Genomic DNA, 26311 nt, shown 5'->3' with positions numbered 1-26311 from the left:
CTGCAAACTTCTACTACTATACAAACATGGTAAAGATATCTACACATTTTTTTTTCTTGATCTTAGGAATTTTTTATTTTAAGAATATATTTTTTCCAATTAGTTACAATTTACAAATGCTTATTTGTTGAACATATTTCAGATTTTGATTTAAAATCTAGAGTCCTCAATTTTAGTGGATTGCTGCATTTAACGCAGATTGGATTTATTTGAAATGGATAAAAGGTTTGTTCCAATTGTAAAAAAGTTGGAAGGGTGTGGTGTGGTGTGGTGTGGTGTGGCGTCCTTCATATTTGATAGCTTAGTTATTATTCCTGAAATGTTCCTATGAAGTTGGTTTTAATTAAGACATGATATTCACTTAGTTATAAGCATGTTTCTACCCATTTTACTTATTTCTCCCATTCGAAACATTGTTTTAATATGCTAAGAGGTCGAGTCCTACTGTGTTTGTCAAAGTTAGAGAACCTCCATGCTCATTTCTTTAACACATTATTGACTGTTGGTCATGTTTTGACAAATATAATTATGCAACAATAAGCCTAAAACAACACCCTACCTATACTCCCCAACAATCAAACAATTTTGAAAGATGTTTCTTTAACTTTTTCCTTTGTGTCTATTTCTTTTAACTTTTTCAAAATCTATAAAATAATTGATGTAGACATTTGGGTCAGATTTTTGTGTACACTTCATCCCTAAACTCAATCCAAATGATCATCCATTTCATGGTGTACCACACGAGGGGTGGTTGGCTTGCAAAATTTTATCAGTCTCCTCCATTACACATTAGGAGAAATTGAAGTGGTAAGTAATGAGTAGCTGTGTAACAAAAGAAACTAGCAAAGTGACGGTTTCGATATTCTTCAATATCTATCAATACATTTACATGGGGATTCAAGGATCCAATCAAACCTCCTCGTGATATTCTTTTTGCCTTTTGAGCTAACAAAACACAAATACAAAAAGCCAACACCTTTGGCACCAAACTGTTCAATTTATTCAGCATTAGAGAGAGCCATTCTGACTTTTACAACTAGATTGCAATCTTTGCTTTCATGATTAGAACTAAAAATCTTATTTGAATTTGTAATCATAGACATAATCTTTCAACAAAAAATAGATTCCTTCACTCGTGTCTGGGTTCACATCAATGATTCGATAATTTCTACCGCACAAATTGAGTTTAATGTTGAATACTTCATCTACAGTTTGGTAAGACTACTGCTGAATCTCTAAGAAAATCTGCAGCTGATCTTCCACAATGATTAATTCATGGATTTTTATCTAATTCACTGAGCTATGTGATACTTTCCAACCAGCTAGATGCATAACTAATCATCGGTACCGAAGTAACGATCACCAAATTCACCTAGGCCGGGTATGACACGATAATTTTCGTCCAATCCAACATCGATCTCAGAAGTGACAATTTTCAAGGATGGGAAGCGTTTGGAAACACAGTGAATTCCCTCAGGGGCCTGAACTCAGAAGGTGTGATATTTGACATCAGTAAAGGAATTTTTTTGCAACCAATTCTATTAAGTTTTAACCAATTTGAATAGGATAAAATAACTCACAGAGATCAAGTTCAGGAATATGATGTGCGCTTCTGGAACTCCCTTTTGTATGAGTAGATCAATTGCTTGATTAGCTGAGTTGCCTGCATAGATAAAATATTGTTGTATTACTAATGATAGGTAAAAAGAAATTTTAACTTATAATATAAGGATTGACATCGTTACCAGTAGCAAGAACGGGATCTAGGAGCAGGACATGTCGCTCTGATATATCACTAGGTAATTTCTCATATATCAGCTGTTTAGTTTCAAAAAGAAAAAGAAAAAAATCTTGTAATGTTTATAGAACTAACACCAAAAGTGACAAAAGAAAGGCCAGATCAAGCTCCAAACAAACTCAATAATTCAAGAGTAACATCAGTCTAGTCTTACCTGCTTCCCATTATCTCCCTCACGGTGAATCAGAATCTTCCCAATTTTTATCCCTTTGCAACATGCACGCAATGCATTTTCCATGCTTTCACCACTACATTATTAGATTGAGGAGAACTGTCATCAATGAGAACCTTCTCATCAAGTCTCAAGGCTTAATTAATATACCTCATTTTCCCTCAAAAGTCATCCAAAATTGATCACAACAGATACAACCAGCAAGTTCATTTCAGATAAATTTTAGTGCAACTATTCAGAAATCAAGTATCATAGATAGTCATGTCAAGCTTACCTCCGAACAATGGATACTCCACATAGTTTCTTGCAGAAATCAACCCCAGTGTATACAGATGCTGAGATCAAAAGCATACATTCATTATTAATCAGTAAACACACACCAAGAAAGTAGGACAAATTTAGACACTCACGGAAAGAGAAATGAGTTTATTGCACAGATAGATTTCAGAAAGTATAAAGCCTGGTTACTTCCTCAACTCACCCGTAGGAGTGATCACTTGTTTTTCAGTAAATGGCAAATGGCCAAGGCCATGCTCCACAACCTGAGAATTAAAAGAAACAAAATCTATCACGATGACAACTTTACTAGAAAAATGAAAGTAGGATTTGAGTTTTGTAGCGGAAAGTACCAGACGAATGAGTCGATCTGAATAGAATACAAAATCATGTTTTGAAATGTCCCGATCTCGAATTAATGTATGCATGCCTCTTATCTGTGAATACAGTTACCCACGTGAGATTATGGAGAGAAGTAACAGCTAAAATGAGAACAGGAACAAACATATATCATCAGTCTGTCAGGCAATAATAGTTGGTACGTATGTTAAAAGGGGTAGAAATGAGAATCCCCCCCACCAGTACAATCTTGGTTGTTACTATTATGGAACTGATTGCTTAATTTTCTTGTTCGGGGTATTTAGATGGTTGGGAGTGTTTTTGGAGGTTAGTTTTGTGACTTCAGCTGTGGTTAGTAGATCACACTTGGGTTTGTACTTTCTTTAGTTAATGAAAATTAGTATTTAGTGAGGTATTAACCTCATTGGTATCAGAGCACTGTTCAATTTCAATCCTGGGAAAATAAGAAAGATGGCACAAAGACTGCTCGAGGAAAGAAGGAAAAGATAGATGTGGCAGAACGTACAATATGAGCGATGTTAGAGAAGAGGTGACAAAGCTGCCTAAAATTAATAAGACAATGAGAGAGTTGATGCAAAATGTGGAAAATATTGCACAACAAATGGAAGACCCTGTAAAGTTGGTAAACGACAACTAGAAAAATGTTGTAATAATGTTTAATAACCACGAAGATCACAACAAGTAGTTTCTCTTTCTCCAGTGCATCGTTTCACAAGTGTAATTGGGCTGACGGTCGTCAACTGTTTGAAGGATGGAAAGATTTAAAGCGGTAGATGTTGGATCATTTCCATCCATCAGAGGGGTCCGGTTGCAGGAGATTTCTAGCAATCAAGCAAGCATCAACTATAACTGATTTCAAGGAGAGATTTGAGGCTATGTCAGTGCCTCTTCCTTAATGTATTAGATGAAGATATCAAGACTGAATTCATCTGTTTGAACCAGTCAGCTTGGCCCAAACTATGAAAGCAGCCCAAAGAATAGAAGACTAAAATATGGCCATCCAAAACAGAATTGGCCCCACCTTCTTCCAAGGCCTAGAAATCTTTCAATCCCTCTTTTTCAACCCGAAGCATTTTAATAAACCCAGGACTAGGATCCCAGCCCTGTTCGTACTATTACTCTCACTGGCCACCAACCCCCCAAAAAGAAAGAACAAAGTTTCATACAAACGTCTATCAAACATAGAGCGAGAAAAGAAAGGGATCTTTATTTCTCATATGATCAAAAGTACACCATTAGCCATAAGTGCAAGAGCAGGGAGTTAAGGTTGCTGCTTGCCAACAACGAGTGATGGAAGAGAGAATGATCACTGAAAGTGGAAAGGGTCCATCCGAGGAACCAGTTGAAGAGATGGTTGAGCCGTTGAGCTATTCTTGAACATTGTAGTCGAAATTACGAATTCTGATACTATAAAGTAAAAGGAAAGCTGGAAGACAAAGAGGTTGTGGTTTTGGTTGATTGGGGAGCCACACACAATTTCATTTCCCCACAGGTGGTCAACAAGCTTAAACTTCTTAGTTCCTATACTGCCACTGCCAACTATGGGATGATCCTCAGAATAACGGAAGCAAGTTGTGGTAAAGGGCATTTGCAAAAAAGTGGTTTTGTCCTTTTCAGATCTCATGGTTACAGAGGACTTCCTGTCGCTTGATTAGGAGGCATTGACCTTATACTTGGGATGCAATAACTCAATACTCTGGGAGTGACAGAGGTGGACTGGAAGAGTTGGACCATAGCGATTCCCCAAGGAGATTCTTGCGTGGTGACAGAGGAGATTCTATGCTTATAACGAGAGATGTATCTCTTAATACATTGAAGCATTCATGGGAACAAGGTGATCAGGGATTCCTCCTGCAACTACGGGTCATTACTGCTCAAGTGAATAACGTTAATGTTCCCATGGCAACTCTGATTTCATCACTACCATCAGAGATCCATAGATTGTAAAATAAGTATGAAGATATATACCAAACCTTCAGCCCTAAGCCTCACGAGACCTTGATCATTGCATCATGCTAACAAAGTGGAAGCAACCCTTAAGCCTGAGGCCCTACTGTTACCCTGCCATCTACTAGGATGAAATTGAGAGATAGATTGATAAGATGCTATCAACTGGAATTATACATCTCAACAACATATGTAAGCCGTGCCCTCCTTGTAAAAAATAAATATGGTAGTTGGAGATTTTGTGTGAATGTCATAAATTGAGTCAAGCTACCATCCCAGACATGTTTCCCGTTCCTATGGCTATCATTGAAGCACTCCTAGACGAACTTAATGGGGCCAAAAGTATACTCTAAATTGGATCTCTACTTAGGCTACCACCAAATTAGGGTAAATAAGACATACGTAATTGAGATTGTGTCACACTCGTGAAGGCCACTATGAGTTTTTAATGATTCCTTTTGGCTTTAAGAATGTTCTAGCCACCTTCCAAGCACCTCATGAACAGAGTTTTTTGCCCATTCCTACAAGGTGCATTCTTGTATTCTTTGACAACGTTATTGTGATAGTCCTTATATGGAATCCCACATAACTCATCACATTATGGTTTTCAATACATCGTGCGGAAACATTTTATTTGCCAATCTCAAGAAGTGTACTTTAACAAAAGAAATTAGATTATCTAGGTCACTGGGTCAACCGAAGGAGTCGAGGCTTATCCAATGAAGATTTGAGCTATCTTTGAACAGCCACAACCTTTGAACGTTACGGAACTTTGAACTTTTCTGGGTGCCTTACTAGCTACTATAAGCATTTTATCTTGAATTATGGCCAAAACGCCCAACCCTTACACCAAATGATCGAAAACAACATATTTACTAGGACAAATGAAGACGTGTCTGCCTTTGAAGCTCTAAAAAAGGTCACCGTTATGTTGCCTATGTTGGCTTTGCCCAATTACTCCATTGCTTTCATTGTAGAGATAAATCCATCTAAAATGGCAATTGGGGTTGTACTCTCTCAAAATCAAAGGCCCATGGTCTATTTTAGCCATATGTTTTTTTTTTCTATAGAAACAACAATTTTCATTAAGATAGAATGAAATAGTACAAAGGCAGAAGCCCAAAAAAAGACTCCAACCTATGAGAATGAGTTCCAACTGAGTAAAATGTTTCCAATGGAATAGTTAGAAAAGTCCTTCAAAATCGAAGCCCAAAGGGGCACATGAAATCTAACCAAAGACCAAACCTCATTATGGTCCCTTTCCCTACCACAAAACACCTGATCATTCCTCTCCATCCATACATCCCAAATCACAGCACGCACCCAACAAGCCACAAAAAACACATTTTCTTTCTGAAAGGCGGATGTGTGGGTAATTCCTCAATTGTCGCACGAATGCTCTGTTAGCCAGCGTAGCTAATGCCAAACTCTTGTAGAAGAGAATTCCACACAGCCCGAACATACTAGCACTCCCATAATTGATGACCACGGTTTTCCTCCGCCTTGGATAGTTTAGCCATATGTTGTCTGCTAGAGCCAAGCTAAGTCAGCCTATGACCAAAAACTCGTGGCTATAGTGATGGTTGTCCAATGATGGAGATCCTACTAATTAGCTATGAGTGAGAATTCATGGCTATAGTAATGGTTGTCCAATGATGGTGATCCTACTAGTTAGGGAAGAAGATTTATCAAGTGAACTGACCAACAACCTTTGTAGTTTTTGGTTGAGCATAAGTCAATTCCTCCATGGTTACAAAATTAGGTGGCAAGACTTTTGGGATATGATTTTGAGATCCAATATTGTCCTAGTTTAGAGAACAAAGTTGTTGATGCTCTTTTCCCATATGCCACCTATTGTACATTTCAACAACTATCAATTTGACCATCCTTGAGGTAGATATCGTGGAGGAAGAAGTGAGTCCAGTTGAATTTTTCCAGAAAGTGTGCACTGATTACAGCCATCCTAAGTTCTCCTTAAAACAAGACACCCTGATGTACAAAGGGTGGTTAGTGATGACACTTACACCCAACTCTAAACGTATTCCCGCTATGTTACAACCCTACCATGATTCGGTTATGGTTGGCCACTTGGGATTCTTGAGAGCATACAAGCAATAGACAAGAAGAACTCTATTGATCAAGAATGAAGGGAATGGTTAAGAAATGTGGATGAATGCATCGCTTGCCAAAGAAACAAGAGTGGATCCATGTCACCAGCTGAACTTCTGCAACCCCTTTAGATGCCTGATCGAATTTGGAAAGACATTTCAATGGATTTCGTTGAGGGGCTTCCATGATTGCATGATTACATTCCAGGATTTGTGATAGTTGATCGACTAAGTAGGTGCACTCTATTCCTCAAACAAATCCCTATTCAGCTAAGACAATGGCTAATGCTTTTGTCAAAAACATTGCAAGGCAACATTGGTTTCCCAAGTGAATAATTTCAGATCGTGATAAGATTTTCGCGAGCAACTTTTGGGTTGAAACATTCGGTGTAAAGGGCACTCAGCTAAGACAAAGCACAGGCTACCATCTGCAAATTGATGGACAAACATAGATCATAAACGAAAGTCCGGAGAATTTGGTCGAAGTCGCTTCATTGGGCTGAGTATGCCACAGCATGACCTATCACTCCAATTTGAAAACTTCATCTTTTCAAATTGTCTATGGTTGGTCCCCACCTACGCTTATGCTTTATGGTAGCCAGAAGACCATGAATGCCACTCTTGACCAGCAGTTGGTCGAAAGTGATGAAATGGTTCAACAATTACGATTCCACCCTAGTCAGCCCAAAATTGAATAAAGAAATTTGCAAATAGACAACGCAGAGTGCATGAATTTTGTGTTGGTGATTGGGTATTCCTCTCATTGTCGTCCAAGTATCAACCACCCCCCACCCCCCGGCCAGTTCTGTGTTGATTGTTACTGATATTGTACTGTTCGCATATATTGTTGTTTGGGGTATTTAGTTGGCTGGTAGTGTTTTTGGAATTTAAACTTTTGTGACTTAGTAGATCACACCAAGAGTCTTTCACCTTCTTGAGTTGGTGAGTATCTTGTCACTTGGGTTTATCCTTTCTTTTGTTTATGAAAATTAGTATTTAGTGAGGTTTTAATCTAACAGTCTGGTTTGAAACAATCAACATAAATGGTAAATTTCATGTAAACCTCTAAACCAGTGACAACAGTGGGCTCATTTCTCAAGCAACAAGTTCCATCTCTGTTACACATATCTTTGACACTTTTTTAGAAAAAATAAGAACCTCAAGTCTACTGTTATAAATCTCAGTCTACACAATCTTTTCCACAAGGTTGGTGAAGATTGATTCCGGTATGAAGTGTAACAATATGGACAGACAACTGAAGGTAAAAAGTTTAGCCTATTTGGCCAGTCCTTTAGAGGAAAAAGAGGAACATAAAGTATTAATTAGAGGGAATTGCTATTTGAAAATGTTATATGATACCTGAAATGTTGACTGAATGACAGTAACATTGGGGTATATTTTGCATAGGTCATGCTGGCCTAACTTAGTATGGATGTGTTGCACAATCAAATCAATTGCAACATGGTTATCACCCCCACGTGGTATGATCACATCAGCATACTTCTTTGATGGCAGAATGAAATCATCAAAAGCAGGTTTTACAAACTTGGCATACTGCACAAATAATACAAATGAAAACATCACTCAAGTATATAATGAATTTAAAAACAAATTTCAAAGGAATGCCAGTCAGATGTTGTACACTGAAGTATTGTTATTGTTATTCCTGCTATAAAATTCATACACAAACTATAAAACTTGCTCAGCTCACATAAACAAAAGCAAATCCTTCTGACACTTCAACTATTCCCCTTAGTCACTGCTCTAAATGATAAACAAGCCTGCGATATCATTGAGTAGGACATGAGTCCATGACCAAGTAAATCATTGCAATAATAACTATTTGATCATGTTAGATTGAGGCTATTTTTCAACTATTCAGACATAAACTTGATTTTGGTTGCTTAGACTGGGGAAGGGAGGCATGATTTGGATTTCTTCTCAGGCCATGATTAGAAAAAATGATTTGGCTCAAGGTAATGAGTTCCTCGACATCTTTCTTTTTTCACAATGCTCTCAAATTGATTATGATTTAGTTATGATAATAACCAAGTAATGAGCTGGGGGAGCATTTTTAAAATCCTTAGGGTCTGAAGGAAAGACAATATGATGATAGTAAGCTATGCAATACTTGCGAAATATTTCAATGTATACACAGCCTTCAACCTTTTTAATTAAAGATGGAATAGGTTTAATTCAGGAAAGAATATTTATATTTTACCTGTTCAAGAACAGAGTTAATGTCCCTGCCCCTTTCTACCGTATCACGTCTAATTCTACGAGCAAGCCTCACATCAGGATCTAAAATCAATGCAATACCAAACATTAGGTGAAGGTAGAGATTATTTAATAATAATGGTAATATGTAGAGGAACAAAATCTATTTCAATCAAATCTCTTGCACATTTGAAAATAATAAAATGTCAGCCCCAAAGAGGACCAACAAACCCTTTGTTCCTACTCTTCCTTTCAGCATTCACATATCTCATTTCATCCACAGGATTTGAGAAACTCTAAACAAAATGTTCTCACTAAGTCTCAGTTCCGAGCTCTTCACTCATACTATTCATTGAGTGTAATGTGTAAGCTTTGCAAGAAATTCCATACAATCAGGACAAAAGTCTAAAGCCTACGATGTGAAAAGTGAAATTATACAGGGTTAAAATGAAAAAAGAAAAACAATAGCAAAGAACGTAATAGCAGCAAGATTTTGAACCTGTGTCAACAAATATCTTCATATTCATCAGATTGCGGACTCTTTGGTCATGGAAAACCAAAATACCTTCCAAGATGATAACATTAGATGCATTGACCTGGTGCAAACCAATGATTAATTTTCTGAAAGAATTGTACCAAAGAATGTGCCCAATACCCTCAAGAAAGAAAAACAAGTGAACACTTGGAAAGAGCTGTCGGCACCTGTCGAAAACTATCTACACAGCGTTGGTGAGTTTTAAAATCATAAATTGGGACATGGTAAGGTTGGCCACTCTTTAGCTTCTCGATACAATCTACAAGCTGCTCGGTGTCAAAAGAATCTAGGAACAATTCAATTAAAATAATCAAAGAGAGGGAAATATATTATGTACTGTTTCTATTGAATATAATGATAACTAAACCCAGTAGCTTATGCTACTGGATTATGGAAAACTTAATCCCCGTTTATCTATACTCAACATCACCTAGTTTAAAAGCAATCAAATCGTTATCACATACATTTGAGAAATATTTTACAGCTGATACAGCATTGAATCTCTATGCTTTCCTTTACAATGAGAGTAGACAAAAAAAAAAAAAAAAAAAAAAAATCACTAATGTCATTACCAGGATGATCAAAGTTATACTCGTGTACGCGTTCTAGTTCCTCAGCTGTCAACCCGCGGTAAAACGAGTCCTACAGCAAAGCCATGAAGTTCAGGAAACGGAAGAAAATCTAAGTAGGATCCAGCAGATAAGAAGCTAACCTGATTGACCAGCACAACCCTGTGATCATGAAGTTGCTGGATAATCATGTCACACACCGTCGTCTTCCCAGAAGCGGTACCTCCAGAAACACCTAGCAAATTAATAATAGCAACAATTATAAGGATGTCGATCCAAACGGAAAGAGTTGTAAGTTTCAATGGAGGATCAACAAAAGAGGAATGGCGAAGATGAAAAAAAGAAAAAGAAAAACTCATCCATAAAAATCCAAATCCCCTCACAGAGTAATAAAGAACAGATAGAAAAATTACCGATGACAAAGGGCTGCCTGGGAGAGTTGGTATCGGCCTGTGCAAAGGAAGATAAAAAAGAAGAGCGGTGAGCCGGAGAGGAAGTTGAGGAAGACGGCGGAGAGGCGAGACGTCCATCGAGTCGGAGGCCAGAGAAGTGAGGTCCGGAGGCGGCTTCCATTACATAGTCTATGGGAAGGGTGTCTTCCGGCATGATCGACGATGAGTTGACGTATAATTATCCGGTGAGTGATGCTGAAAAATGCGACGGCGGACACCGGCGGATTGAGGAAGAGATGTCCCGGTGTTATTTCTTTTTTTCTCCCTTTTCTCCTAAAGGTGAGTTTGGGTTGAAATTTGAGGATTCAGTTTAAAAACGTGTTTTATTTTAAGGATAAAAATAATTATAAAAGGTTGACCACTGGTCTTCTTAATCAATTTCTAACCCATTTTTAAGCTAATCTTACCTTAAAATATTCTTTTAATTCTTAATTTTGAGGACTAAACTTCTTTTAATTTTTTGTTTAATTCCTAAATTTTCTTTAAATAGCATATTTTTAATTAAATATCACATGGTTAATTTATGTTTATCCGATAACTATAGGAAAAAAAAGTCACTTTTCCTTTATATTCTACTGCACTTCCACTTGCACTTCCACTTGCACTTCCACTTGCATTTCCTCAACTCATGTTAGATCTTTTCTGATTCTTTCTTTTTCTTCCTTCCAATTCTTTCTTTCTATTTTTTAGGATGGATGTTATGATTCATTAGATTCATCCTATTACTTAATTAATAAATCATATTAATTAAATAATGAATCTAGAGGTAATTTCATGGGGTTTAATTTATACACAACTTATGCTTTCTTTTATATATATATATATTTTTTACTTTCAACAATATATCAATTTTATTTACATTTTTTCTCCATCAACATTTCCATTTGAAAAATAAAAAAAATAATAATGTAAGATACTTTGAGTAAAAAATAACAAATTTGATAAATGTGTTGGTATAAAAAAATTAGAATAAATTAACAAGATTTATTAGTTATTTATCGGTTTAAGTAATATGATAATATAAAACTCAATAATCTAAATATAAGAAGTGTATGAAATCTTAATGACAGGTACCAAAGTAAGTATTTTTAAAATGTTTGAAGATACGTTGTAAAATGTTTAGGAACCAAAGTAAGATTTAAACATAAAATATTTATTTAAATCAAATTATCCATGCTTGAACTTAAAATAGAAAATTGTTTTAAATAACAAAACTTCTGAAAATATTTTTAAAATGTCATAAACCACGATAGACTAGTACCTACCTGTGTCTATAGTCTATCGTGGTTCATCGTAAATAGACTGTGATATTTTACTATATTTTGTAAATATTTTGGTTCGATTTATTATATTTGAAAATAGCCTATTTAAAATTCTAAATATGTGTTTGGAGAACTAAAGTGTAGTCAAGATTAACACAAATTAGATAAGTGTGTGAAAGCGTACGATATTAAAGACAAAATGGAAATGAGGTGTGAAACATTGAAAGAGGAATAAAGAGGTTTGGATTAAAAGTTATCTAGACGAAAAGAGCTTTAAAATACAAATCTAGCCCTTAATTCAAAAGCATATTATAAAAGGTTGTTTGCTATATAAATTGAAAATAGAATTTTGAAAAAATACGAATTTGGTAGCCAAATCACTTTTATTTAAGCCATATTTAGAAAATGGATTTGATATTATACCTATTATTATATTTTATCTCTGGCCAAATTCTAAATTTGCAATATTACCCTACATATTGTGTTTAATTTATAAAAAAGTCATCCACGGTTATTTTTTATATTTTAATGTCAATTTTAAGTCACTGTCATTTAATTTACCTTTCTAGATAATGAAAGAAAACCTCACACACGTTCGTATGTTGTTTGTAATAAACAATTTTTTTTGGCTAGTAATAAATAATAATTTTAATTTATTCTTTCAATATTTGTTTCATTATAATGTAATAATAAACAAATATAAATCCTCCCTATAATAAATAATCATTATGTGCATGAATAATTTTCATAAATATAATGAAAAATAATTATGAAACATTTTTTTTATTTTTTATTGTGTGCCAGTGTTCTTTTTCTGTTTCAGAAATTTTCTATAGCGTGTAAATATTATGCCGCTTTGTTATTTTTTTTTAAAAGACCCTAAATAAATGCGTATGATTATTATAATTAAAAAATTGTCTTTTAAAGTTCCATAGCTAGAATCAAGAACAATCCAATTTTATTATAAATATAGATGCATCCTTGTAGTTAAACTTGTTGTCCTAAATTTTTGTTGCTTTCAAGTTTTATCTGCTCATTGTTTGTGCCAACTCAAAGAAAAAAATGATCTAAAGTAATGCTAATATTTATATTTTGTTGCGTTCTATTGTTTTGTAACCTAATTTTTATTTCCACTTTGAAACTGCAAACTTAATAGAGCATATGCTATTACGAGGTTTGGAACATTTCCAAAATAATTGGAGTCTCAAAGGGAGTGTTATTCGTAAAACCACTATTGAAAAATATAAAACTAAAAAGGAAGAAGTGTTAGAGGTATTGAAACTTATTGTCATAAATGAATAAGTAATCATACATATTTGTTAAATTTAATTGTTTATCACTTCATTTTTAAATTTGTTAATCATACATATGGTAGCTGTACTATTAATTGGTAGTCACATTTGAGGTTGAGTATGTAAGGAAAGCAGACAATCGCAACGAAAATAAGAATCGAAAAATTACCTTAATTGCACCTAATTAACATGCAACTCTAAAGTAAAAGGAATTGGGGTTTATTGAAAGTTTAACCTTTGTAGTTTCGAAAGAAATGTCTACTCCTCAATCACAAACTAGGACCACCATTAGTAGTCACTTATTATCCTCTAGACAAAGAATCAGGTTGTGGAACTCGAAAGAAGAAGTATTAGATTGAGAGAGTGAAGGAAATTTAGGAAAGGTGAATAAATGGGAAATTTTGGTTTTTTTTTTTCTTAAAGTAAAATCATAAAAAGGCAAAAAGTTTTTTTAAAAAAATGAAAAACTCTCCCTTTATAAATAAATTACATACAAATTTGCACGTAATGGAATCACCAAAGGCTAACACCTTATAATCCACTAACCTTTAGTGGATTTATTCACTATTACATTTTCTCTTAGTGGACTTGGTATCATTACCATGAGCCACCACATAACCCGCTAAAAGTTAGTGAGATTATCGCACAAAATGTTGGATTTTCCCACTAACTTTGGTCAATGGGTCAAATGACTATTCAAGTCAAAGTCAAACTTTAACTTTTCCAAGTCAAAAGTCAACATTTTGACATTTTACAACTTCAATCATCTTGACTAAATTCGACCTCCCGAGCATGAATCCGCATTAATTTTCTCAAAATTCAAATCACATTTGAATCTATAGCCGGTCAAAGTTTGATTTTTCAAAGTCAAAAGTAAACCTTTTGACTTTTTACAATTTTGGTCATTTCCATTATTTTTGAGCTTCGGAGTATGAATCCATATTCATATTTTTTATATTTAAACATAAAGCTCTGTTTCTAAACTAGTAATCGATGGCTATATCATATATACTTATCAATTTTTCTCTCTTCACCTAAATCAAACAATTCGACTCATTCCATCATACTATTCTAAGTTTATTCCATATGAGCTAGCAAATGAACCTAATGGACCTATAGATCATGGGCTCCAACAATTCGAGATTAACTGATTAAACTCTTTTAGACTAAGCTAATCGACATTCGTTAACTAACACGCCATTCCACTAAAGTCTCATAGTTGCACTCCCCTTACTATACATATATATTTGTATCCATTTGATATAATCATGATTAGTAAGTTAATTCTTCACAGGTTGTTTATAAGTTCGGCTAGGTTAAAATACCGTTTTACCTCAAAGATTACATCTTGTTCCTTAAGTCCCACTGATCCACAATTGGTTTAAGGTCCAACCTATAAATTAAATCCCTCTCGGGCCAATGAGAGGGTGAAGCCCCTTGTTCAAGACTTGGATTCAGTCCTTAAGGGAACAACCTATCTACTAACCCTAAAGTAGATAGAAGCGAATTTCGTCTTACACCATATGTCCCCAGCTATTTGGTTGGAATTTCAATATGGACTTACTAAATTTGTGTGTGTATAACGCAAGAGCAATACATCATCGAGTCAAGTCGTCGCGCATAATGTGTTCGTCGTAACTCTCTGCATGACATGCCTTGATTATAGACTATGCAAATACACTATAATCATAACTCTGTGTTATATTCCATTATTTTCGTAATTCTATGTTATATTATATTATTTTACACTACACAAATACACTGTAAGTGAAAAAAATGAGTTTCAGACTATCAAGGGGTAAAATCAGTTGAAAATTTATAAAAAAAATCTACTACATGCGATTTTGCTAAAAATCAAATTATTCTGAGAATTTGCCATTTTCTAAATTGCACTCTATTATTTTGCTATTCTCATGGTTATCTCTATTTTTTTTTAAAAAAAGGAAGAATAGAAAGCCAAATTTCTCTTCATTTTCATCTCTCTCTCCCGGTTCTTTCTTCCAACGAGCCCTACACTCCGATTATGAGTCTAGATGATAGTAGGTCAACCTTAGTGGTAGTTCAAATTACAATCGGAGCTTCAAATGTAAGTATCCTAAGAAAAAGCCTAATTTGTTTTTTTGGTTTAGGTTTTCTCGTTAATTAAGTTGAATTAGAGTAGAATTTAGATCCGGTTTATGCTTCACATGTCTAATTTCTATCAATTTCAATACGGTTTGATTTAAATTAATTGTTTAGTTAGATGGAATAAAAAATAAAAAATAATAAAAAAGATCGAAAGTTGGTGATATGTTTAATTAGATTACAAACTATAAAAATAAAAACAAAATACATACAAACTCGGGTTTTGAACTCAAGACCATTGTCAATATATAAAAGTTGGTAATTTGTTTAGTTAGATTACAAATAAAAAAATAAAAAAAATACATAAAAGGTTAGGTTTTGAACACAAGACAAATTAATATATATAAATAAATAAATAAATAAATAAAGTGGTAGTTTGTTTAGTTAGATTATCAGTTTAAAAAAAAAAGTTTGAGTTTCCAACTGAAAACCATTATTACAAAATATATAAAGAAAGCGATAATTTAGTCAGGTGGATCATAAATTAAAAAACAAAACATACAAAGACACATGGGTGGATCTATTAAGGGTCTGGGACAGGTGCTCTCACATTTTCGTGCTTTTGGTGGAGTGATTGTACCATTTTAAAATTCAAAGGTCCCGATGCAAATCTCAGGATATGCTACTCCAAAAACGGAAAGAAAAAAATGAAGGTAGCAAGGTCTTGGGTTGAAAATGAGAGAGATGCAAAATTACCCTAAAATCTCTAAATATTTTCAAAAGTATTGTTTCTATAATTATTTTCAAAATCCACGATATTAATCCAAAATTTCCTTCCCAATTCCTCTATGTTTTAAAATCCCACAAATTCAAATTTATTTCTAATTTTTCGCGGCAATTTCTTGAGGGTTCGATGGAGGAAGAAGAGCACGAGGAAGACCATGGTCTCGCTAATACAATTCTTTCCTGCCCTAATCGAATTCCCGGTGATTCTCTCTCATTTCATGCATCTGTTTCTACACACTTGCTAATTATATTCTTTCTAGGGTTTGCCGGAGCTTGTATCCGCTCGATCTTGATAACGTCCTGTTTCAGTCAATATAGTTTTGTAGGGTTTGCAAGCTTAGAATATCTGCTTTCGTTACTCTATTTGTTTCATCCGTTTGATCAGAAAATGAAACTTCTTCTGGAAGCTTTCTATTTCTTAAGTTTCTAGCTGCAACATTAAACTGTGTTTGTGCCTATTTTGTTACTCCATAGATTTCTTTTGCTCTGGGATTTAGTGCTTTGATTTTTGTGACGTCTGTAGGCTGTCCAATTGAAGGCATGGAATCTGTGGTTGTGACTGTTAGTGGCTACCATGGCACAGAAAGATTTAACCTTATCAAGATGATATCTTATACTGGTGCTAGCTATGTGGGTGCAATGTCAAGGTCTATTACTCATTTGGTGGGTTTTTTTTTTTATTAGTTCTCAATTCAGTCTGAAGTTCACCAATTGCTTTCCAATAAGATGAGTTTTGCGATTATGCATGTGTAAAACAGAACAAGTTTGGAGTTTTGGATGGGGATTTGATGAAACACTTTATGGAGTATAGTATTGCAGTATCTATCTGTTATGAATCACTCGTCTGCAATCTTAGGCTAAAAAATGATGTTAATTATTGTCCATTCTTATGGTGATTAGATTTGTTGGGAATTACAAGGGAGGAAATTTGATCTTGCTGAGAAGTTTAGAACAATAATAGTCAATCATCGTTGGCTTGAAGATTGCATCAAACATGGAAAGCGTGTCCCTGAAGGTCCTTACATTCTCCAAAGGTTTTGTCAATTGTTACTTTTTCTAGATTACATTATAGTTTCTTGCAGACATCATCAAGCATTAACATTCTGTCGTGGGGCTTTTGTCCAATTACATTACAACTAGTATAAAGACTTAAGAATGATATATCCATTTTGTGATCCAACAAAAGATTTCTGTTTTCTAACCATCAAGGCAAGGATGGAAAATGTGCAATTAGTAACATTTAATAAACAAATAACAAAAATTGCATGAAAAATATTGAGGGCGAAAATCTACATTTCCAATCAACCCAGAGAAGTGCTGCTTATTTTTATTCATTGCCTATGTTCCGAGTCTTCTTACTTTTTGATGCAACTCTTGCAGTCAAACCCGGAAAGTCTTCTGTTATTTTTTCCCTCGAAAATAAATTATGAAGTCCATCTTTTCATTTCTTGTGTACCTAATCCTGGCAAAATATATAATTTTCTTTTTCACAGTAAATGATAACTAGAATTTATAAATTGTTGACCTTTTGTCTCAGATTATCTGTTCTTCCTTTTATATTCCTTTGCATTTGGTCTGTATGTATGCATGTCTTTTCTTGAGCTTTCACTAAGGCTCGGTTACATATCAGTTAATTTCCACCATTGCTTTATGGCATATATCCTGTAATTGTTTTATATTTTTTCTCTTTGAATTGTGGATTTTATTCCTTGCAGTGGGCAATCTATAGGTCCCTTGTCAATGAAACTCCCTCTTGCTGACAAGGGCTATGTCTCAGCCAAAAAGTATAACCTGCTTTCTGAAAAGTTACACAATTACGGAAATGTTGAAGATCAAAGTATTAAAGACATATGCTCTTTTGGTGATTCAATCTTGCCCCGCTCTTCTTTGCTGGATAAGGTGATTTGAGACATTCCTCTCTTAAGATATGTGCACAAACTTGCTGTTTAAGTGGCTAGAAATAATCAATAAATTATTTTGTTGTAAGTTGTAACTTGAAATTCATATGTCTAGATTAAACTCTTCAGGGAAAATATTAAGTATCTGAATCTTTTAAACGATTTACATTTCCTTTCGTGGTGAGAAATACATTATTTTCTTCACATTCATGACTTTATTGGTTTTCTTGAGTCCAAGTTCAAGTGCCATTCATAAATTATTGTTATCATTATTAATAATATTGTTGTTTTTTTTTTTTTTTTATGAAAGAAACACCATTCATAGATCTTTGTACATGCTATGATTTGTTTGATATTTAAAATGTCAGGGTTCTCTTTGTAATCAAACTTGGGTATGCTACTTCAACAGTTAGGTTATTAGTTAATTAGTATGGTTAATATCATTGTATTTAAATCCCATGACTTAAGCCTATATGAAAAGAGTGCTATGAGCATAGCTCACCTGGAATAAAGTATGAAGTATTGATGGTCATAAGTTTGAATTCCAGCCTCACATGTTGAACTAAAACAAATCCTACATAGAGTAAGGCTTCCCCTTTTGTACAACTGTTTTTGATCATTAATAAAGTAACAGCCCTAGGGCTTTTCGACTCTACCACTGTTATCGTAAGAGAAAAAAGGAGTTCAATACATGACTAGAGTTAGTGCCTATCGTTAACCCTTTTACTGTCATTCCCAACTAGGATCTGTCCTCTGATTTTAGAAAAAGTGATGACACTGCTCATAAGCGAAAGCACAAAGTGCGGAAGAGGATTTCTAAGCTAGAAGACCCATCAAGCTCAAGTAGCAGAAACCGTTTTGAGGAACCAACTTCTGCTGGTCTTTTTGCGATTGAGGTAAGATATATCATTCTTCTTTCCATCTTACATTTTGAATCTCGTCATTTTTGTCCATGTTGCTATACTTCATAGGACAAAGCCCACTCTTCAATTAAGGTCTTAACCTGTGGTAATATCTTGTACTGGCGAATGGTTTAAATTTAATAAACATCTGTTCTATATTACTAACGTACGTAAATAGTTTTCTTAAATTAAGTAATGTGATCTGGTTCTCCAATTCTAATCGTAGGTCGATGACATGATATCTTTTGATTAATCCTCCAACAATTTAAATTTCTATTGTTATAAAATCCCAATAAATTGGCATGTTCTAATTTTATTCTGAGGTCCACCTACTGACTTTACTGCTTAAAATGCTATGCAAATGTATTAGGCTAACCAAAATTCACCTCCAACAAATGGCAACAAGTAAGAAAGAGCATGGGCTTGCCTTTAAGACATAAAAAATGCTTTCAAGTCTCTGGTAGTAAAAGTGTCAGTAGGTTGATGAGCAGCGGTAATAATATTTAATAACTATCCTTGTGCACAACCTTTCTCTAGAGTGAATCACTTTTCACATGACTTGGGCCTTAAAAAGATCGGATCTAGCAACTAGGATAAATATTATCTTTTTAGGAAACAGAAGAATTAAGGAACACAAGCATCTTCAAATAAGTGTCCAATCCAAGCTAGCTAAGCCCCTTGCTTGAGCTCTTGTAAGAGCTTTGGAAATTGCATCATGATTCAATAGTTTCACACAACCTGTGGTTGAGAGGTCATCAATACTCTTTTTAGCCCAATCTCGCATGTTTGGAGCAAAGTTTAGTTTTAGTTGAGGATTAGGATTAGAGTTTAAAACAATTCACATGCCATTACTATTCTTTAATTCTAGGGGTATTTGTTTCAAGAGCTGGGAAGTTGGTCGACCAACTTTCGGACATCACCTCTGATGATCATTGCTGGCCAGTCTCCGACTACCACCTCCGGTGACTCCACTAGTAAAATTCTGACAACCAACTTTGGCGGCCATCGCCAACCAATCTTTGGTTGCCACCGATCAACCAACCTTCGGTTGCCACCTATTAATATAATTAGATTATTCTTAGGAGATATTATTCTGGAGATATTATTCTGGAGATATTATTTGATATTATTTCCTTAAGTGTATTTCTCTATGGTTATATATAGGCTTGTATCTCTATTAAGTAATTAATGAAATATAGATTGATTCCATAAAATCAACACCACCGATCAACCTTGAAACTTTTATAAATTTTTTAGGGTTTAAGGCTAATCTTTGGTGATCTTCATCGGCCAATCTCTGACCACCACCTCCAGTGACTCCATCGACGAACTTTCAACAACCAACTCTGGCGATCGTCGCCACCAATCAATATTGAAAATTTTTAATAAAAATATTTTTAGAGTTTAGGCTAGTCTTCAGTGATCGTCGTTGGCTAATCTTCAACCACCACTCTCAGTGACTCTACCAGGAAACTTTCGAAAACCAACTCCAGCAACTGTTGCCACCAATCAATCTTGAAAAATTTTAAAAAAACATTTTTAGTGTATCTAACAAACAAATAAAAACTTGTATATACAAGTACTTCTAAAAAATGTTTTAAAACACATTGTGTTTTTATTTTAAGAAGTTTTCATCAAAAGTGTTTAAATAAAAACGAATTTTTGAAAAATCTTTTTCTAAGTCATTCCAAATACATTTTTAGTTTAATTATAATAATATTTTTAAAAATACACTTATGCTATTTTCCATGCAAAATTATTTTATCTACTTGTTGAACTTGTTAATAGTCGTATATGAAGATTGTAACTAAATTTATTAAATGAACAACCTAATTAACATAATTTAATTTAATCACATAGCAATTTCTATAAAATATGTTATAATATAAAATTGTAGAAGACATGTATCCCAACTAGTAATAAACTAGTTTGTATAAATTAGTGGAAGGTACAATTCGAGCTATGTTTTCAAAAAATGGTATTTCATGTACCTAATATATATATGCCAAAAAATAAACTATAATACTTTGCACCCCAAACATGGAGTATAATAACCCACAGATTATAATAACCACAGATTATAATAACCCACTCTAAATCCCAAACGCCCCCTTAGAGTCCAAATAGGCATGATATTAAATTTTACTAGCAGGAAAAGACAGATTGTTGGATAAAAACCCTTCAATTTTATAAAAAATCTCTTCACGGAAGCCATATGACTACAAGTAGGAATCTGATAGGGCATGTGTTGGCGATTTGCAAAAACTGTGGCAATAATATCGAGACATGAGTCCATGGCGAGAGTAGAGTATTGAGATGGGCCACAGATACTTTCATTCTATGCATTTTAGCATCCTTTTAACCAAATGACTTGGGAGAATTAGTTGTAGAACTTTCAATATGAAAAGGGGTTTGACATGATTTTTCTTAGATATAACAAAACAATGCAAGACGGTTGAGAGGAGGTATGCAGTGTGTGAGGAAAAGATTGTGAACCCTGATAATGAAATGAGTGTATACACTGTCTGGTATAGCATTTCTAACGTTTTTCCACAAACATATATAAACTCAACACAATCATACTTCGAGTTTTCTCCGCATGGCTACATTTAGAATATAACATTTTGTATTGGTTCAAATAAATCATATCTTAAAATATCTGTTCTAGTGAACATTAGTGAGTGGTTTTTTTTATATGTTAATGTGAGTTTCTTCTACATTCATAGTGTGGGTTGGTGAATTGATATGGTCTGATCTGATTAATCAATAATCATCCAAGAACTTGTCAATTCCTTTAACTTGTTGCTAGGCTTTGACTTAGGAATACTTTGCCTCAGCTAGGCAAAATTGGAAGCTCACTATTACTGTTTTTGAAATTTTGAGCTGCTGCTTGGTTTGCTTCTTTCAAATTATTAATTGAACCCTGAGATAATTTCAGATTCTGTTCAAAGGTGTAATTTTTACGTTCTTTTGAGCTTTATTTTTTCATCTATTAGAATGTCATATTCTTTTACACGATGTCTCTTTTCTTGGGCAATTGATTTCCTTCACCATTCTGATGAAATACTATTTCTCTGTCTTTTTTGGCATAATGCCACTTGAAAGAAAGAAGCATTTTACCCTAAACAAAAATTCTTATGCACTTTTGAACGTTTTTCCCTTCTTCATTAACATTTGCTCTTATTTTGTTTCGATAGTGTGGTAGCCCTTCAAGCTTGGCGAGAGATGAAAGAAAAGGTGAAAGTAGTAATCAAGACTCTACTGTTAAATCTTCAAGGAGACGACGCCTGCTTGTAAGTAATAACTCTAGGGAAGATCATAACAAGCCTGACATTTCGAATTTTGACCCGGAGCTGTATCGTTTGGGAACTCGTAATAGTCTTACAGTTCCATCAGTCCTTTGGGATGCTGAAACAGATATTGAAGTGGTAAACATTGGAGGAACATCTGATCGTGAACAGTTGTGTGATGAAAGGGGACTAGCAAGTGTCAGATTTGAAGGTGTTGAAGCTTGTGAGAACCAATCTACTTCCAAAGATACAAACTTACTAGTTGACAATGCACCAAGAGTGCTATCAATAACTTCAGAAGATGAACTGCACAATATGAATGATTTGCAAAAGAACATTGAGGATCCAGTTATAGAACTCGATGCAAGCTTACCCTCCACTTCAACAGAGTTATCATGTGTCATCTGTTGGACAGATTTTAGTTCGACGAGGGGAGTTTTACCCTGTGGGCACCGATTTTGCTATTCATGCATTCAGAACTGGGCAGATCACATGGTAAAAGTTCTATTCAATTTCTATTCATAGAGATTCAAGGATACGACTAAACCTTGTGATATTGTTTATGCTTTTTGAGCTAAAACTGCTATAAAAGATAGGACCCTGGGCAGTGAACTGTTCAATTTATTCAGCATATGAGAGTTAGCTTTTCTTACTTCATTAACTAGGTTGCATTTTTGCCTAGATAATTGGGACTAGAGAACTACTTATTTGAATTTTCCATCGTATTCACAATCTTCTTAATGACAATTCCTTATATTTTGTAGTAATTGGATTATGTTTTGAACATGCTAGTTATGATTGTGTACTAGTTCTTTATTTGATACATCCGAAGTAAGAACTTCCAGACAAATAACATTGAGAAACAATATGTTGCCTCCATAAATTATTCGTATCTTTTCCAATTTCTCTCTGTACTGCTTATCCATTTTTGTTTTCTAATTCAAAGGTAAAATTCACTATCTAATTCAGCATGGCATGAAATGTGTTTTAGGGATGATAATATATTGCAGAAGTTCAGGATGATGATTGCTCGAGCAGCCATGGGATTTGCATGAATGTTCAACACTGGATATTTTAACTGCTTGTCATATATGGTTGTATTGGGATTCTTGAACTATTAGGCAACGTTGCAGATCTGATTAAGAAAAATTAACCTGAAAATTGTCTCTATAATTGTCCATACATTTTGCTCTTTAGGCAAATTATGTGACCTCCAAATTTATTTATTTTTCCTCTAATCATTACTTGATGGAAAATCTAACATCACTTTCAATAATTCATTTCATCTAAACTTGATTAAAATCCTCAAATCACAAGATGATATATAACTAAACCAAATTATGCGGGCTCCAAATTTACTTATTTTCCTCTAGTGCCAACTTCTGCTTTGAAACTCTGAGACTACTAATGATTTTTGCTCTTTGAACTTGTTGAGTAAGTTCTGTCATTCTGAATTGATTGATTTACTCAGTCATTCAAACGCTGTCAACGTTCTAATATGTACTCTGAAGTTCAGAATCTGTTTCAAGGTCCTAATCTATTGGTCTCGTATCTTGTAGGCTTTGAGCAGAAAAATCTCAACGTGCCCTTTGTGCAAAGCCAGTTTTCTGAGCATCACAAAGGTTGAATATGCGGCCACCTCGGATCAGAAGATATACTCCCAAACCATTCCATGTGGATCATCATTATTGGATATTTACCTTCTATCTGATGAAAGAACTCTTAACAACGTTGTTCAGGTCATATTATAATGCTCAATGTCGTTGCTTTGTTGTTCGGGTGTGTGTGTGTGTGTGTGGGGGGGGGGGGGGGGGGGGGGGGGGGGTGTTGATGCAAAGCTAGTACTCATTTTCAAGAATTCCATTTGTAGCTCTTCTCTGCTAATACTCAATGATTTTTCTGGTGACATTCTTATTTACTATGGTTAAAATGGTCCATCTGAACAGACAACTAATTCTCGATAGTTATAATTAACAGCCCTCAGTAGCAGCTGTTTGTAGTGCATGCCGTTGTCGGGAACCAGAGGACCTCCTCATGAGCTGCCATCTTTGTCAAATTCGACAAATTCATTCATATTGTCTGGACCCACCGTTGTTACCATGGACTTGTATTCACTGCAAGGATCTGCAGACACTGTACCATCGAAGCCATTAATTTGTCATCTTGTTAGATCAGGTAACTTGCCCCCACTTTTGATTGTCATATTGTTCCGTATACTTTTCGAAATTCATCTGAGTTGGGTATTGGTGGATTTTGCTTTTGAGAAATTGGATTAAAGACTAGCATTGTGATAGACCCTCGATCCTTAGGAGGTGTATGAGAAAAAAGAGAGGAAGGGAGATAACTGTAAATAATTGTTAAAGGGAAAACGGTTAGTTATGGAGTAAAAGAAGTTACAGTGGGCTCTACAGGGATATAGGGTTAGTTAGGATTGGGCTATTTAGATTGCCTCTGGGTAAGTCTTTTAATTATCTTTTTGCATTCTGTGAAGTGTAGCCCTGTGAGCATGTTGAAAGGAGGGAGCCTCGACTTCCTTGGCATTTTGGCTTAAATAGTGAATAGATAATCCGAGTTCTATCACGCTGTTATGAGCACAAACAAATAGCGAGCAACTTATCAAGATCCAATTTGTACCTTGTTAACTTTTTTTTTTTTTAAGAAAAAACCTTTAGACGTTTTTTGATTTCTTAACCCTTTTATTTTGGTCCTTTGACATTTTGCTTTCTTACTTCCATTAATTTCATACTTGGTTGCATTTATTTTTCTAAAAGTAAATGAAAAATTGTGCCCACCCTAATAAATATATCCTACCTTTTCTATGATGTGATTCATTTATATATTTTTCTATTTTCATTGTATTTTTGGTCCCAACGGGGTGACCCCGTCGGCAAAGACACACTGTTTCTTGGTAATATCTTGTCAAAAGCCACATGTTTAAACCTTTGAGTGAGCTTAATGAGAAAAAACCTCTTAATGCTCTCATTTGGACCTTGGGACCGCCGAAAGGTTCTCTAGGATTAGTGATGATGGGTCCCAATACCAATACTTAGGGTATAAGAAAACATTTTTCTTTTATGAACGAATATGGCATACTAATACTCTGACAAACTTTACCATTATTTAAGTCATTTTTATCTTATTTTTTAATTGTTTTAAAATAAATAATTATCTACTTCAGTACTTTTGTGTTTGGATCACATGTGTAACGAAAAGAAAGTTTCAACTAAAATTGAGGTGTTTTAAAAGTCTAAAATAGAAAGTAGATGAATAGAGTTTTTAAAAGAATTAATTAAAATAAGAAACACATAGAGTTATACACACAAAATGTTGTGCAAACCTAATAATGTAATCAGGACATTATTCTGAGAAGCATTGACTTAAAATTCATGTGCTGTGCAAAAACGTACTGCTACCATTCTCCTTGTATTAGAAGCCAAACACGTAGGCTGGGACTTGTCCAAGAGTCTACTTAACTGCAGAATACCCCATTAGAAAGATAGTTTATAAAATCCTATGTTGAAGCTTTACAATGATTGATAGTGATTTTGTTTTAGGTGATTTCATAGAGAAATTGAAGTTGGGTGGCCAACATGAGTTTAGCTCAACTGACACCTATATGTTCCTGTGGACAAGAGGTTTCAAATTCAAATTCCCACTCCAGCATTTATTACAATGCCTTTACAAAAAAAAATTTGAAGTTGGCTGAAGATTTTGAAGCAAATAAAAGCCAACCTGCCTCCCACAAATCCTTCAATGCTAAGGTTGTGCTCAACACTGAATATTGTAATTATTTTGAAAAGTTTCAATTTGTTTGGCTTGTTATGATGTTGTTTTTGAATGTCTTGTTTGATTTCTTCTGCATTTAACCGAAAGAAGATATTAGGAAGGAGGAAAAGAAAAGAAAAGCCATCCGTACATCTTTTTGGAAATCATTACGTGCATAAAGCAGATTATTAGTATGTTGAAATAATTGACACTTTTTTCTAGCTGTTCATGTGAAATATTTCCAACTTATTTCTTGATTAATGCATTTGTTCTTAAGATGCCTATTTTTTTAGAATTTTTTCTCTTAAACAATTAATTTTGTTCTTATTCAAAGTAATACTGTTCATGTGGATCCAAAGGATCTTTTGGATTGTCCAGGGAAGAAAGTGTTTTTTTTTTTAAAAAAAAAATCATTTCAATTCAAAATTGTTTAAAGTACGTTTCAAAAGTTATTTTGAATGTTAAACACTCCAAATTTATTCAAAATGACTTATTAAAATTAAACACTTAAAAATATATATCAAACATAACATAAATGTATTAATGCGTTGAAGTTTAAGAACCAAGATCAATCCTTCTACTGGATGGTGAAACATTCTTAAGAAATAGAATCTGTAA

At 34.4% G+C, this 26311-nt stretch overlaps 2 protein-coding genes across 4 annotated transcripts; one reads left to right on the top strand and one right to left on the bottom strand.

The window, feature by feature from the left end:
- Positions 1–840: 840 nt before the first annotated feature.
- LOC101207261 (uridine kinase-like protein 2, chloroplastic) lies at positions 841–10744 on the bottom strand. The gene is made up of 14 exons (XM_004145591.3): positions 10396–10744; positions 10126–10217; positions 9986–10055; positions 9581–9699; positions 9378–9474; positions 8883–8962; positions 8021–8215; positions 2600–2683; positions 2452–2512; positions 2245–2305; positions 1953–2046; positions 1746–1818; positions 1581–1663; positions 841–1481 (listed from the first exon to the last, which is right to left on the bottom strand). Exons 1-14 carry the CDS (start codon positions 10586–10588, stop codon positions 1335–1337), a joined length of 1449 nt encoding a protein of 482 aa, XP_004145639.1. The 5' UTR covers positions 10589–10744; the 3' UTR covers positions 841–1334.
- Positions 10745–15779: 5035 nt separating this feature from the next.
- LOC101213123 (regulator of Ty1 transposition protein 107) lies at positions 15780–25975 on the top strand. Of its 3 annotated transcripts, none has more exons than XM_011653064.2 (9): positions 15780–16038; positions 16362–16501; positions 16739–16872; positions 17554–17737; positions 18480–18632; positions 21836–22423; positions 23488–23667; positions 23906–24103; positions 25483–25975. In XM_011653064.2, exons 1-8 carry the CDS (start codon positions 15966–15968, stop codon positions 24080–24082), a joined length of 1629 nt encoding a protein of 542 aa, XP_011651366.1. In that variant the 5' UTR covers positions 15780–15965; the 3' UTR covers positions 24083–24103; positions 25483–25975. The 3 variants fall into 3 exon arrangements, with proteins under 3 accessions (XP_011651366.1, XP_011651367.1, XP_031739474.1); XM_011653065.2 differs by lacking the exon at positions 25483–25975 and adding an exon at positions 24425–24750; XM_031883614.1 differs by lacking the exon at positions 25483–25975 and adding an exon at positions 24420–24750.
- Positions 25976–26311: the final 336 nt, after the last annotated feature.

The sequence above is a fragment of the Cucumis sativus genome, chromosome 3 (assembly GCF_000004075.3).
Source record: "Cucumis sativus cultivar 9930 chromosome 3, Cucumber_9930_V3, whole genome shotgun sequence".
Classification (NCBI taxonomy): domain Eukaryota; kingdom Viridiplantae; phylum Streptophyta; class Magnoliopsida; order Cucurbitales; family Cucurbitaceae; genus Cucumis; species Cucumis sativus.
This window is presented reverse-complemented; position numbering and strand designations above follow the sequence as displayed.

Coding starts and splice junctions, on each gene's coding strand:
- LOC101213123 (XM_011653064.2), top strand. CDS start 15,966: ATGGAGGAAGAAGAGCACGAGGAAGACCATGGTCTCGCTAATACAATT. Junction 18,633..21,835: donor CTGGTCTTTTTGCGATTGAG/GTAAGATATATC, acceptor TTGTTTCGATAG/TGTGGTAGCCCTTCAAGCTT. Junction 23,668..23,905: donor CTCTTAACAACGTTGTTCAG/GTCATATTATAA, acceptor TATAATTAACAG/CCCTCAGTAGCAGCTGTTTG.
- LOC101207261 (XM_004145591.3), bottom strand. CDS start 10,588: ATGCCGGAAGACACCCTTCCCATAGACTATGTAATGGAAGCCGCCTCC. Junction 1,819..1,952: donor AGGGAGATAATGGGAAGCAG/GTAAGACTAGAC, acceptor GAAACTAAACAG/CTGATATATGAGAAATTACC. Junction 1,482..1,580: donor TATTCCTGAACTTGATCTCT/GTGAGTTATTTT, acceptor TTCTGAGTTCAG/GCCCCTGAGGGAATTCACTG.